This window comes from Schistocerca americana, chromosome 5 (assembly GCF_021461395.2).
Source record: "Schistocerca americana isolate TAMUIC-IGC-003095 chromosome 5, iqSchAmer2.1, whole genome shotgun sequence".
NCBI classification, from domain to species: domain Eukaryota; kingdom Metazoa; phylum Arthropoda; class Insecta; order Orthoptera; family Acrididae; genus Schistocerca; species Schistocerca americana.
The window spans coordinates 332,548,229-332,563,873 of NC_060123.1; the positions used below are offsets into that span (position 1 = coordinate 332,548,229).

The 15,645-nt window shown below is 40.7% G+C and overlaps 2 protein-coding genes across 2 annotated transcripts in view; both read left to right on the forward strand.

Annotated features, from left to right (window-relative positions):
- The first annotated feature begins 4,184 nt into the window (after positions 1-4,184).
- Positions 4,185-10,165, forward strand: LOC124616348 (cytochrome P450 6k1-like). Its single transcript, XM_047144657.1, has 4 exons — positions 4,185-4,322; positions 5,067-5,966; positions 8,647-8,883; positions 10,080-10,165. Exons 2-4 carry the CDS (start codon positions 5,075-5,077, stop codon positions 10,163-10,165), a joined length of 1,215 nt encoding a protein of 404 aa, XP_047000613.1. The 5' UTR covers positions 4,185-4,322; positions 5,067-5,074.
- Positions 10,166-10,406: 241 nt separating this feature from the next.
- Positions 10,407-15,645, forward strand: part of LOC124616205 (cytochrome P450 6k1-like) — a 29,697-nt gene continuing 24,458 nt past the window's right edge. The window contains exon 1 of the mRNA XM_047144509.1: positions 10,407-10,648. Within this exon, the coding sequence (XP_047000465.1) occupies positions 10,408-10,648 (241 nt within the window). The 5' untranslated portion in view covers position 10,407. The remainder of the gene's footprint in view (positions 10,649-15,645) is intronic.

Here is a 15,645-nt window from a genome sequence, read left to right on the forward strand (position 1 = left end):
TTGTATTGACTCCAGTGCCATTTCAATGGTGTCCTTGAATCCATTTTCAATACGCCACCTACTAGTGTTGGCCATTTTGAATTCAGTCCTCTATTTGCACATTTAGTCTTCCTCATTTTTGTCATTTCTTTACGATCCCACCGACCATGAATGGATTTTTCTGTGGAGGACCGAAATGCCGCTCAGCTGCCCTGTTTTCACGTCCTTCTGAAGATGCTATTACTTTCAGTTTACTGCCCACTTCATATAAATAACTGTTACCGGTAGCACAAATCACTTTCAGTTCAAGTTCACTGGCACTGTAGACTGCAATGACGCACCGCAGGCTGGATAGTGTTCTGGGTGTGTGATGTTGGTGCGCGGGTGCGGTGGGGGGGAGGGGGGGGGGGGAAGACAGCGTTAGCAAGCTTGTGAATCCCCACAACTCATGTTCTTAGCATCGGTGTACGCCTGCTGCCAGTTGAATTCAGTACTGTCTGGCGGGAATTTTAAGTCAAACACTGGAGATTTCTATATTAATTTCGAGTATAAGAAGCACCTGTATGTTGCAGGAAATTTTTCGAAGAAAATAGAGCGACTTCTAGCTCGTAAAATACGATAAGCGCGCCTATAATTTGTCAAAGTCGATTTTCTCGTTAAATTTTGAAAGTTACGTCTTCCTGTTTACATATATTGAAGTCCTAGTCGTGCCCTACACACCTTGTCAACGTGAATGAAATCGGTGAGGGGAAATTCGTACTATCGCCTTATTAGCAAGGAATGTTCTCGTTTCCCGTGGTAGTATCCTTTTACATCTTCCTTGCTTCGTTCGTCATGCGTTATTTTGTGTTCAAGGTAGCAGAATACCTTCACTACGTTTACTACACTGTTTCCAGCGTTGATGTCCAGCTTATCGTTATTCTCATAATTGTTACTCCTTCGTCCTGGTTTATCTCGATCCACGTTCTACGGTGATTAGACTATTCCGTTCATTCAACACATCCTGCATTTTTCCCTCACTAGTGATAGCAATTTCAAAAGCGAATTTCACAATTGGTGTAATTCCACCCAGAAATTTTGTTTCTGACGTTGCTTCCAGGACGTACGTATTGAGTAGTAGTGAAGAAAGTCTGCACATTAGTCTTACCCCATTTCTAATACGAACGCTTCCCTCTTAGTTTTCTGTTATTATTGTCCCTCTTGCATCCTGTAATTACTTCTACCATCCGTCTTTCCAAAGAGCTAATACCAGTTTGACTAAGAATTTCAAATATTTGTGATCATTTTTCGTTGTCGAACACTTTTTGTAAGGCGATAAATCCTGTGAAAGTTCCTTCATTTTCCTTAAATCTTGCTTCTATTATCAACCGCAACGTCGATTCAAATATTTGTGATCATTTTTCGTTGTCGAACACTTTTTGTAAGGCGATAAATCTTGTGAACGTGCCTTCATTTTCCTTAAATCTTGCTTCTATTATCAACCGGAACGTCGAATCTGCATCCCTGAAGCCCTTTTTTTTAAGTCATATTGATTATCATGTAAAAGGTCATCAAATTTATTTACCACTCCTTTGTTTGTTATTCTTGTCAGGAACTTGGATACAATTAGCTGTTAAGGTGTCTGATATAATCCTCGCATTTTTCACTCTTTCACGCCGTTGCGGTATGCCTACGGTCTTACAGATTCTACACTCTAGCCGGCCGTGGTGGCCATGCGGTTCTAGGCGCTGAAGTCCGGAACCGCGCGACTGCTACGGTCGCAGGTTCGAATCCTGCCTCAGGCATGGATGTGTGTGATGTCCTTAGGTTAGTTAGGTTTAAGTAGTTCTAAGTTCTAGGGGACTGATGACCTCAGATGTTCAGTCCCACAGTGCTCAGAGCCATTTGAACCATTTTCTACATTCTAACTGGAATAATCATTAGAGTGTCAATGCCCCACTAATTTTAAAGAATACTGTAGAATTTTATATCTTTCAGTCTCTACGTCCATCACACAAAAAACATAATTTCTCATGAAACCTACCATTCAATTTAATTTACCTATTATTTTTTACCGGTATAAATTTGTTCTCCTTAGCGCTCATGAGAATTACGCACTCTTGTATATCGTTGAGTCATTGCAAGAAACAGAATACAAGTGTGCATTAGGCTGTAGAGTTAGACTGAAGTCGTATTTCTCTTCTGGTTACCAGATGTAACCACAAACCGAAAAACTTCCAGACATGTAGGAAATTTCGTGCCGTGGATTTCTTTATTTATAATAAGTAGTAAATATTATTTTCCACTAAAACTGACGTCAGGAGATAGTAATATTTGTGGTACAATGGAACTCTCTCCTCCTTCCCCTACTCAATGGATTTTCATGTGAAACTTGTTGGTACCTGTGTGTTTCAGGCACAATTTTGGAAATTTTGATGTAATACAAAAGCATTTTGTTATCGTGTTGGACATTAAGTTTCTTTCAGACCTCATCTTTCTTATTCTTTTGCCTTCTGTTCTGAATGCGCACAAGCTTACTTTTCCTATACTGCTGGAACGCATTTCGGAAGTGATTTCTTTTTTGGCACAACTCGTACCTTTTTCCCGTGAAGTCTCTCGGCTATTGGGCGAGTGTATTTATTTACGTGCGAACGGTGACGTGTGTTAGTCGCTATTCACATTTTACTGCACAACGAAAATCCGTTCTTGAGACTCATTGTACTGTCGTACATGTGTACTGGTGTGCAAAATTGAAGTAGGAAAACCGGCCGTGGTGGCTGAGCGGTTCTAGGCGCTGCAGTCCGGAACAGCGCGACTGCTACGGTCGCAGGTTCGAATCCTACCTCGGGCATTGATGTGTGTGATGTCCTTAGGTTAGTTAGGTTTAAGTAGTTCTAAGTTCTAGGGGACTGATGACCTCAGAAGTTAAGTCCCATAGTGCTCAGAGCCATTGGAACCATTTTTTTTTTTTTTTTTTGAAGTAGGAAAGTAACTTTTGATTTATGTGTCACTGCCAACTAACATAGCTCAATGAAACTTGGACTAGAAATACAAAAAACTCTTACGCTGAAGTGCAGAAGGTAACAAAGAAATACGCTATGAGTCGGACATATGGTTCAAATGGTTCTGAGCGCTATGGGACTTAACTTCTGGGGCGTCTGGCTGCGGCCATTTGGCAAACATTCACCTCACCCCACCTGTTATATTTGGAAGCTCTGTCGAATCCTTTCACCATTTTGGCAGTCCCTGGCGACCGGCAAGACTGATGGATACCTGCTGTGCAGCTGACGTATTGCTGTTTCGGGATTTATCTCTCTCTTAAATATACGGATCTTAGGAATTATCTACTGCTTATTCAAATGGTTCAAATGGCTCTAAGCACTATGGGACTTAGCATCTGAGGTCATCAGTCCACTAGACTTAGAACTACTTAAACCTAACTAATCTAACGACATCACACACATCCATGTCCGAGGCAGGATTCGAACCTGCGACCATAGCAGAAGCGCGGTTCCGGACTGAAGTGCCTAGAAAATGGTTCAAATGGCTCTGAGCACTATGGGACTCAACTGCTGAGGTCATTAGTCCCCTAGAACTTAGAACTAGTTAAACCTAACTAACCTAAGGACATCACAAACATCCATGCCCGAGGCAGGATTCGAACCTGCAACCGTAGCGGTCTTGCGGTTCCAGACTGCAGCGCCTTTAACCGCACGGCCACTTCAGCTGGCTGAAGTGCCTAGAACCGCTCGGCCACAGCGGCCGGCATACTGCTTATATTCTGGTTCCTGTCGGCATAGGCAACAGCTTTTATATTGTCTAGCTGGAACCACAGTGACTCCGGCACATCCACCAACGTTACTTTCGCAACCATAATTAAGTCCAAGTCAGAAAGGACGGTCGGTAGTGAACTACAACACTTAGCACTGAAAGCACATTTATTACTTAGAGCAATATACAGTCAGAAAAGAATCGGATTTCCAGGCAAGGGGTGTAGCCATTTATACAAACACCGCCGCGCGGATTCGAAGAGCGGTCTGAGGCGCTGCTGTCATGGACTGTGCGGCTGGTCCCGGCGGAGGTTCGAGTCCTCCCTCGGGTGTGTGTGTTTGTCATTAGGATAATTTAGGTTAAGTAGTGTGTAAGCTTAATGACTGATGACCTTAGCAGTCAAGTCCCAAAAGATTTCACACAAATTTGAACATTTTTTTTTTACAAGCACCAGTATTCCAGAAATAGAAGCATAAGATATTTCAAGAACCCTCTAGAAACGATAAATAGCAAGTAACAAGTAGCTGCTGGTGTTCAGGGTTAAATTGGTCACCTGCCGCGCGGCGCCAGCTACAGCTTAACAATTTCAAAAAGTACTGAAGTCTCTCTGGTCTTTGCGAGTTCTTGATATAGTTATATAAGTAAATGGATTTTTTTCCATTATTTAAAATGTTTGATTCCCCTTCCTTGATAGGACAAACTGCTCCCACTTTAAGGTGTAGCAGATATCAGACATCACCACACAATATTTATGGACGATAGTCGAAATAAACACTGCTGAAACATAAATAGCGGTAAATAATATGAACATCTGAAATTTATGTTGAGCGATGTACAAACAACCACTTCGGAGGACTTTTGCTGAAGAATTGGCACTGTTTCTAATACTGTGTTCTGTCTCATGTGGCATGTGCACCTGCGTAACATTTTCTATTATTTCCCTACAGATTTCTTTCCACAATAAAGACTGAAAATAGCACACTGGATCTGCATCACCTACTGTATCATCATATGAGTGTATCTCCTCAACAAATTGTCTTGAGCACCTATCATTCAACTAGTATTAGAACAGTTCATTTTATCCAAGTTGAATTAGGTGCAATAGAAGAGAGAATCAGTTTAGTATTTCCGTTTGGATGTTTGTAACACAACATTTACAGTGGATTCACATATCTTCTACAACTCTTGTCTACCGCTTGTCCATCTGTTAGTATGCTCCAATCAGCTTTACTGTTGTTACTACATTGTGGTAGTCAAGGGCTTCAACAAAGCAGCAAAGCTTGTAACTAGTTATAAGTTACCACACTAATGCTCTGTTCCCTGTTTTTCTCGCCTAGGAATCAAGATGGCCCTCTACTTCGATTCATGGGCGACTGAGATGTTGGCTGTCCTGTCAACGCTTTTCATGATAATGTATGTAACGTTTAAAATCAATTACACCTACTGGAAGAAGAAAGGTCTGCCATATCTGGAGCCGTCTTTCCCACTGGGAAATGGCTGGAACGCAATACTAATGAGGAAAAGCCCAGGCGAGGATATGAAAGACGTGTATTTTGAAACAGAAGGCAAAGCAGTCGTCGGTATTTACTCATTAAACAATCCTCTTCTCGTTGTGCGGGATCCAGAACTGATCAAAATGATCATGGTGAGGGATTTCAACTACTTTCCTGCCTGGGGCATCTATGTAGATGAGGAGACAGACCACTTGTCGGCACACCTCTTCTTCCTCGGAGGAACCAAGTGGAAACCTCTGCGCCAGAAGCTGACGCCCACGTTCACGTCGGGAAAAATGCGCGCCATGTTCGGCATAGTGCGCGACTGTGCACGCATTCTCGCTGACGTCATACCCTCGGGCAGAGATGTGGAAGTCCGAGAGCTGATCACCCGCTACTCCACTGACGTCATCGCTTCCTGCGCCTTTGCCATCGACGTTGACAGTCAGCACAATCCCGAGGCGGAGTTTCGGCAGTGGGGGCGGCGCTTCTTCCAGACATCCCTGCGCTCTTACCTGACTCTGTCTCTGGGATTCTCTAATCCCAAGCTGCGCACCCTGCTGCCTTTACCCTTCACACCGAAGGATATCACAGAGTATTTCACGTGCGTTGTTGACGACACAGTCAAACACCGAGAGAAGACAGGCATCATTAGGAAGGACTTCATGCAGTTGATGATTCAGTTGAGGAACAATGGATATGTTGATGACAGCTTCTCAATCACAGGGAAGAAGGGTGCTGAACGTAAGTCATGGTTCTCAATATATACGATTTTATAAAAATATTTAAATGTAAATTTAGAACCTTTTGTAGGCTGTAAACCTTAAATACGTTTGTAGCAAGACACCGTTATTCTGCTCACATCCTCATCATTTACAAGAAGATTGTCATTTGATGATATGTCAATTAATATTGTTGATTACCAAGATACCCCATTTCTTCAGCTGTGAATATTTTCGCACCCAGTTCAGAAATTTTCAGTTGAATGAATTTTACTGTATATCGCTTTCAGAAAAGTGGCACTAATTTTGGGGAGTAACAGCTTATGAGTTTTAATGATCGACCTGTAACTCAAGCATAAGTAGAATGTCTTCATATTGTTGGTTGTATTATTATCGATATACCTTCAATCGTTTTAGTAGGAATGAATAGTTGGATGCAGAAATCCATCTCGAAATTGTGGTGTCACCGCCAGACACCACACTTGCTAGGTGGTAGTTTTAAATCGGCCGCGGTCCATTAGTACATGTCGGACCCGCGTGTCGCCACTGTGTGATCGCAGACCGAGCGCCACCACAAGGCAGGTCTCGAGATACGGAATAGCACTCGCCCCAGTTGTACGGACGACGTAGCTAGCGACTACACTGACGAAGCATTGCTCATTAGCCGAGCCAATAGTTAGAATAGCCTTCAGCTAAGTCAATGGCTACGACCTAGCAAGGCGCCATTAGTAACATTGCATGTATCTAAAGAGTCTCACTTATATCGTCAATAGCGATGTACCAAGGATGGATTAAAGTTAAGTATTCCAGAAGCTACGTACTTTTCTTTATAGCATTCATTACGGATCCTGTTTCAGACCTCACGCCCATCTGCGTGAGTGTAGCGCGTGCCTTTCGGCTTCCTCTCATTGTGTCTAGGCTGTCTTGTCTAGACACAACAGAAATCTCCATTATAATACCTCTTCATTATTAATTATGGCACGCGAGATCTATCAGTAGGCGATATTGCTATTTTTTTCCCCAACATTTTATTCTACTTAGAGTGTTGCTTCCTTCATATACTTCTCTGCTTTTTTTAAATGCAGATGTTCTACATGTTGGCATAGGTTCTGTCTTTATCTTTATCATGTTTGGTATCGTTTCTTATGTTTGAGTTTAAATCAGATCTTTTAACATGACATAATGTAAATGCAGTAGTTATGAAAAATTTGTTGTTTTAAGGTAATTATGCAACCCAATCAAACACACAGTTCAACTAATTACATGCTTATACTATGAAGTTAAGTTAAAATGTCAATGGGCTCAAATATATATAGACACATATCAACCACCATGACACACCGATTTTCAGTGTACCCACTTGCAACATCCAAATTCAAAATGAAGTTTATTTAAGTAACGAGTTGGTCTAACTATTGATGGTATGAGAAATACATTTGTAACTTCAAAGAATATCGTAATTCCAAAGAACGTAATAGATAATGTCCATTTCCGAATCACTTTAGCATTGATATTTTCACTGTTTATTTGAACAATACTTCAATTTGCTATTCTTCTCCTAAAAGATGTAGCGCCAGTAACTATAATTCAGGCAGGGAGTAGTACAACGCATCTCTACAAGTTCTTGTTGTGACTCTGTTACAATTAAAATGTTTTGGCAGCCCCAGTAGGACAGTTATTCATTTTATGATTTAACCAATAGGACATCAGTATTGTCGTTAACGTAACTACTTTACAAAAGACCAAGACACGAAAAAAAGAAATAGCTTCCTTGAATTTTGCTCATCAGTATGTCATCAATACCATATAGAACTATAGAGGAAATAGAGAATATCCAAAGAAGAGCAGCACGTTTTGTTACAGGTTCATTTAGTAAGTGCGGAAGTGTCACGGGTTTGTTCGGCCACCTCCAGAGGCAGACGCTGAGAGAGCCGTACTCTGCACTGAACTAAAGATCTGAGAATTTACATTACTAGAAGAACCAACCAATATATTGCTCCCTCCCATGTATATCTCGCGAAAAGGCCATGAAGATAAAATTGGAGTTTCGAGCCCACTAAGTGGGTTACCATCAATTGTTCTTCCCTTGAACCATCCGCAACTCGAACAGGGAACGGGAGCGGTGACGCTGCTACAGCCAGTATCCTCTGTCACACACCATGAGGTGGAGCGTAGATGTACTCGCAAATGTAGATGCAAGTATTGTGTCAGTACGAAACATCTTTCCTCACTATAAAAATTAGCTTCTATGTATTATTAGAATGATCACTACAATTTAAAACTCCTACAGAGAACATACATGAAATAGCAACAGAGAGGAGAATTACTTTTGCCAAGGCATTCAAGAGTATATTACTGCAAATTATGGCTCTTGTAGTTTTATCTTCATTACACTTGAACTATCAAAGTTGAATTTACTTTAGTTGTCAAATTAAAACTACACAATTAAGAGCATTATCGTGAAACTAGGACTCTGTATAAGATATTGCAGTTACAGGCACGTTTTATATAATTATTGTGACTATTACAGCTCTTGATAATGTAACTGCGTTTTTAAGGGCACATTTTCCAAATTAAGATAAAGTTTGGGGAAATCTTAGAAGCCATTTTCCCAAAGCTACTGTGATAGTTCGTAACATTAAGCTGATTTGCTTGATAGAGTAAGTAACAGCATGTTTACGAACATATTTTATTCCTGGCAGATGGAAATAAGACTCTGACGACCAAGGAGATGGCAGCACAGGCGTGGGTGTTCTTCCTCGGGGGGTTCGAGACCTCTTCCACCACCGTAAGCTTCTGCCAGTACGAGCTCTTTAGACATCCAGATATCCAGAAGAAACTGCAAGAAGAAGTTGATGACGTAATGAGAAAGACCAACGGTGATGTGACGTATGATGATATAATGACCAAGATGCCATACATGGAAAAGGTGGTAAACGGTACGATGGACGGTTTTGATTCGTTTGTTCATACATCTTAATAATGAAAGTGTGGTCTTGCACAAATTAAAAGCCATGAAGAGAACACTAATTACTAAACACTAGGTCAAACACATATTTGTTTCATTATTATGACATCATCCGTTATAAAATTGTTATTTAATGATATCTGCGTACAATAGTGTTTCTTCATACTTTAATGAACATGTAATATTTACAATATAAACTGTCTACACCGCAGGCAAAAATCAAGGCAATTCATAGGACCTATGAAAAATTGTGGAACAGATAAAAACATAAATATTCTCAGAAATAAAGAAGCCAAAACTACACAAATCCTATCTTGAAAGAACGTCCTGTGGCACCCTTAGAAACAATGCCTCTGTCGTTATAGAACCAAGAAGACTCCTGGTCCATCCCTAATTACTATTACCAGATTCTGTAATAACGCAAATTACACACACACACACACACACACACACACACACACGCACGCACACACACACACAAATGGTTCAAATGGCTCTAAGCACTATGGGACTTAACATCTGAAGTCATCAGTCCCCTAAACCATATATATAATTTATTCGTTCATTTATTCAAAACTGTATTGCAGTCATGTTATCAGCCACTGAGGACAGCAAGGTCTTCTTTAACAGCTCCTTAAGAATTAACCACAACATTTTGGATCTCAATTATTTGATATAATTACTGTAAAATCTGTTATGGAATTTTATACACCGCTTTTTTATTAATTATGCAAACGCAGGCGTCACTATGTATCTTAGAAATAGCTGAGTCTATTTCGGTATACAGATAAACTATTTCTGATTTAAAAACTCCCGGCATCGATACTGTATAGATGCAGTAGATGCTAACAGAACAAGGTCAAAGTCCATGTAGATATGTTATGAGGAGCACCAGTTTTAGTTCCTCTCACAAGCATAACTCATTTCACATCCATTACAAACTCGCTGAAAACTGGTGATGAGTAGTATTCTATTCTCCTGTAACCTTACGTTATATTCTCTTTCATGTAATAGGGCCCTAATCACCTAGGACTATCACACATTCGTCCTGTTCATATATTTTATCGGTACCATTGTTTCACATATATTCACCCTATTTACCCATCATACGCTAGTGATGTGGACGTGAGAACCAACACGGTTGGTGTTGGTTTTTCTTTTTTTCAGAAAGAATAATTCGGACATTGAGACGATCAGAAAATTCTACTCTGTTATCTACATTGCTGTTCATACCGATGCAAACGCCTGTATGAGCATGCTGGCCATAGACCAGGTAGCTTAGGAATTAGTGAATGACATATCTTCTTTTGCTCTATTAGGACCATTACGTTCATACATTTTCTTTGACTTACTTTTAGATTGCAAATTAACTATGATCGATAAGGAGAGAATTAAAACTTCACACAGAGCGCCACAGTAGAATACTTATTAAAACACTTCCGTTAACATCTGCCCCCGTTTTTTTTTTGTTTTTTTTTTTTCAGAAACCCCTCGTATGTATCCACCCGGTACAGTTCTGAATCGCGAGGTGGTGCAGGATTACAAGCTGCCAGAATATGACTGTCTCTTGGAGAAAGGAACTAAGGTGATTATTCCAGTCATGGGACTCCATTATGACAGGAAGTACTTTCGAAACCCCAAGGAATTCGACCCGGAGCACTTTTCCGTGGAGCAGAAGGCATCCAGGCATCCCTATAGCTATCTGCCTTTTGGCCAAGGGCCACGCATATGCATCGGTGAGTCACTCCTCCGCTTATCTTCATTATCAGTTTTTCACAAAAAATGTATGTAAATATCTTATGTTAAAATAAAAATAAACAATTCAACTGATTAACTAAATAAAATTGAGTCACGTACTATGAGAAAATCAATGGTGATAAACCATGTAAAATGGAATGACGTGAAATAGTATCAGGGAAATCCATTCAGAAATTCTAAACCGGAAATGTAGACCGTGTAGTGACCAAAATTGAATCACATCAATATGTGTTGAAATATGTCTGTCATTTATTCCGGATTACTGTCACAAATAATGTACTTAATGACATTTATTCATCTGATAGTACACTACAGTACCTTTCATGTATTTGTTAAAAAGTTTGTTTCCTGATAGAATCACGTATATTAACAAACTAGCTTCAACAACATCAAACTGTCATCAACTGATCAACAAGCAACATTTTAGTAGAATATTATCCACATGAAGGTTTGGGGGTAGCGGTTGTGAGTACAATAGTTATCGTTAGCATATAACACACTAATGTGAGGAATGTTTTCCACAGACACGCATTTTTTGAGTCTACGTCCCATCATCTGGCTGCTTGCGTTCAACCCTCTAAAGACACGCACTCAAAGCACAAACTAGTCACGAAATACAATAAAAGAAGTCCATGTCTTGCTTTGGAGTTGGCAACATTTTAATCTCTGCTTTTCTTCATCATACGACTGGCCGTTCATCCAAATGCTGTTTTTCTGTAGTGGTAACACCGATCGGATCTACTAAACGTCACACCAGCAGCCTTCCCATATACTGGCCTCTTCTGTGAACAAGTAGACGGTTTCAAATGACTGCAGCGAGTCACGAACCTTTTCATTGTTCCAGAGATATCATAGGGGACATGGGAAAAAAGCTTTCCAATAGTTCTCTTGGCAAACTGCTCATGTATATCTGTTACTGTCAAATTAAAAAAAAAAAATCTATGACCTCGTTGAGGAGTCCGTTATCGCTCTCTCCCGTTTGTGCATTAAGTACATTATCAAATCTTTCTCCGTGAATCCTTTCTTCCCTTCGTGCACCACTTCCAGAGCCTCTTCAATGTCTTTTAGGTTGTTTCCTGTCTTGTATACATGTTTGGCTGCTACAGATTTTTAAGTAAGACGAGGATTTTATGTTCAAATATCTGTATTTTATTTTATTTCATGGCTGCTTTGTGCTTTAAATGTATGTGTTTGAAAGACTGAACGCAGCTAGCCAGATGAAGGAAGCTTGACTCCCGAAACACATAGCTGTGGGTAACATCACTCACATTTGTGTGTTGTCTGTTAAATAACAATAACGATTGTGGTCTAGTAATCTCTCAGGAAGGTGTATTGTCTCTCAGTGACAATTAGTGTACCTGTAAACACCGTATACTAATGTAAAAGAGATTATCCGAAACACTTGAAGTTATTCATACAAGAACGTAAAAGTTACTATGAGAAAAAAAGTATCAGAGACAGTTAGAAAGTGATCAGTCTGACTAAAATGTCAAAGTTTAGGAATGTCTTCATTTGTTTTATTATTTCCACAATGATCAAGTGGGATCACATAACAACTTAATAACTTTTGTTTCTTCATTGAGAGTGCTCCGTAATCTTCTCCTCCAAGCAGACATTTTCATCTCTGTGTGGACGTTGTTCTTCGCTTTTCCTTCCTTGTTAGCCTTCCAATATGCGGATCTTATTTCTAAAACAATTTTTCTTTGCTCACTCTGATACATTTATGATATTTTTTCCATTTAGTTTCTTACTTTGTGATTCATGATATTGTTGGCTTCGCCCATGTTGACGTTTTCCTTTTTTTGTGGATGTTGTGCCTTCGTTGTTCCTCCCTTGGGAACCTAAATTGAAGATGTTGCTACTAAAATAGTTTCTATCTGTTGTATGTGATACCTTGACGTTATTTCTTTCCATTTGGTTTTTTATTTCTGTTATTTGTACTATCGTTGGCTTCCTTTTCGAGAACTATAGGAATGTTTGTTTTAGTAGCCTGATATCTTTCATTTCATCGAGGTATCCCAAAATTTCTATATTTACTACTTTTTTTAGTTAACTGTTGCAACCGCGAAATAGTGACAAATCTTTGAATAGGTTTCATCTGTCTGGTATCAAAGCCTTTAAGGTTTTTTCTCTATATATGAAGATTTAATTGTGATTGGATTCTTAGTGAAAGAAGAACTACTTGGCAGCCTATAAATTAGGCTAAATCACTATTTGGAAAAATTAACTATGACCATAACAACAGGAATAGCAGCACCAGATGTGCTGATAGTTGGAATGGAGCGGTCTATTGCCCAACGAATGTCTCTCTGTAACAGTTCTGAATCGAACACCACGAATTGCTTCCATCTTAAGAAGGGATTATATCTATGGAATACGGTGGATAGTACATTACTTGGCAGTTCCGTCAGTTGAAAAAATCAGTCATGTATGTACCAGGGCATTTCCCTGCAAACTGACGGACAGGTTCAGCTGAAATTGTCTCAGTTTCGTTCCAAAATGACCAGTAATTGTTTGGAGATAGTAAATCCCGTATTTATGTATTCCTTATCAGTCGAAACTTAATACTTGCCGCTGTTAAAGTTCCAATCTTCATAGTTCAGTAGTTAAAACGTACTGAGGTTTCATGCTAAAATATCGAAGGACCCAAAACATGGTAGTACTGATGACTGACTGATAACAGAAACGTGCACAGTGTTTGGCCACAGGTGTAACCAAAGAGGGTTTGCATTTTGGGGCAGCTGAGGACCCACTAAGACAATTCTGAAGGCGAGGATTCAGGCCACGATGCGATGCATCACACACGAGTTCGCAGCCTGCTCCATTGAGACCGGATCTCGCAGCGAGCAGGTCACTCCGGGAAATATTTATTTATTGTACTTCCACAGTATGTGCAAATCGCATTAACCGTGCACACTGCCTTGCTTGGCAGAGAAAGCCCACTTGTGTTTTAGGTCAAAGTGTCCAGTTTTTCAAAATGGCTATGAGCACTATGGGACTTAACATCTGAGGTCACCAGTCCCGTAGAACTTAGAACTACTTAAACCTAACTAACCTAAGGACATTACACACATCCATGCCCGGGGCAGGGTTCTAACCTGCGACCATAGCGGTCGCATGGTTCCAAACTTAAGTGCCTAGAAACGCTAGGCCACACCGGCCGGCTCCAGTTTTTCGATGTACACTTCCAGGTAAATGACTTTATCTAACATTTTCCATTAAAGAACTATGACTCTTTAAGTGCGACATTGGCAGTTTTTTCTAACACTTATCTACAGCTGGTGTGAGCTCTCCATCGAATTATAAAAAACGTTTTCTTTGGTTGTGGGAAAGAAGAAGGAAGGAAAATTTCAGAATAAAAACTGTTTTCGTTGCAGAATTATTTAATGTTAATGACATGATTCTTTGACATTAAATACTTTTGCAATCAGGATTGTGTGTATTCTGAAATAAATCGAAACCAGCTACTGTAGCACGCTGCCACAATGGAATGGAATAAGGAAGGTAGATTAAGATTTAACGTACCGTCGAAGATAAGGTCATCAGATGGCATGGTGAGATTGGGGAAAGGAAGGAAAGGATAGGGAAATCGCCAATATCCTTTTCAATTGAACCATCCATGCATTTGCCTTAAGCAATTTAGCGATACTGCGGAAACCATAAGTCTGCAGGGTCGGAGGGCGATATGAACAACTGCTCTCGTGAATGCTAATCTAGTATTTTATCAGTACCTCGTTCGGTATGTATGTATGGAGACATATGGAATCCGGTACTTACGGCTGCATCTACCTTGCATATTGAAATAGCGCAGTTTTGCCACCCCTATTGGAGAAACTGCCCTCTGAGGAGATTTCACCAACTGTGAAGTTCTGTTTCGAGGATCAGAATGTTGCTGAGACCCCATGGTGAAAACACGCATCTGTTGAGTGGTGAGCTGGATTACCTCATGCCATTGCCTGATGCTACGCTGCCTTGGTTCCCTGACTGACTGAATGCGGGCCACTGGTCACAAAAAACAGGGCAAATCTACCATATATACACGCCGAAGTATGCCTCACGTCAGCCGACGGTCCGGTTTGGGCCAGAAAGCTTCGTTCACATGAATTCGCTATGTTTACTAGACGCTGGTCTACGTACCGTTGCTACACTCGATGATTCTGGGGCTCGAGCCGCAGTCATCACGAGGAGACCACCTTCAATATCTGGGCGTCTCAAGCGGGTCTTACGGGCCTTAGGTGCAAAACTTGCGCTCCAGCGCGCCTCGCACCTGACCCACTGCCAGAGCTGCTGACTGCGGCAGATACACCTGACGCCATCCTCTGGCCAGCGCGGGCGCTGACACGGCGACCTGCTCGCGACCGCCTGGTTGGCCGGCGACCACGCGCTGGTGCAGCCAAACACGCCGCCTTTTGTTCCGCTGAGACAGACTCTACTGTCCGGGATCAGTGGACGCATTCGATTGGCCGCTTTCATCAATCGTCCGAGAATCTTGGTGAAAAAAATATATTTCCACCCGAGCTGAACCGATTCCTCGACAGCCGAGTTAGGCAACCCATCGTCCTGCATTCCGACTTAAAATACGACCATCCTCGCAGTTAATATGGATTTGCACCACCATCCAATTACAGCTCTGTAATGAGATGCATTCCTTCTTTAACAATCCTGGCTTCTATTCTTTTTTCAGACAGTTGCTTCAGAGACTTGAGTAATGGTCATCGATTGCTTTTTTATCCTTTGTAAGCTAATCAACAAGAAGCCATCATTTTCTATCCTGAAAAATCAGTTTATCTAAGAGGGGTGTTGTACGAGGGTCACTCCAAAAGAAATGGACACTATTTTTTTAAATCCATCTTTTATTCTACATGTTTGAAAGTTTTACAATGTGTAGATACATCCTTTAGGAACAATATTTTCATTTCTCCACATAATTTCCATCCCCCTCAATTGCTTTACACCATTTTGGAACCAGCACCTA

Coding starts and splice junctions, on each gene's coding strand:
- LOC124616348 (XM_047144657.1), top strand. CDS start 5,075: ATGGCCCTCTACTTCGATTCATGGGCGACTGAGATGTTGGCTGTCCTG. Junction 5,967..8,646: donor AGGGAAGAAGGGTGCTGAAC/GTAAGTCATGGT, acceptor TATTCCTGGCAG/ATGGAAATAAGACTCTGACG. Junction 8,884..10,079: donor CATGGAAAAGGTGGTAAACG/GTACGATGGACG, acceptor TCTTTTTTTCAG/AAAGAATAATTCGGACATTG.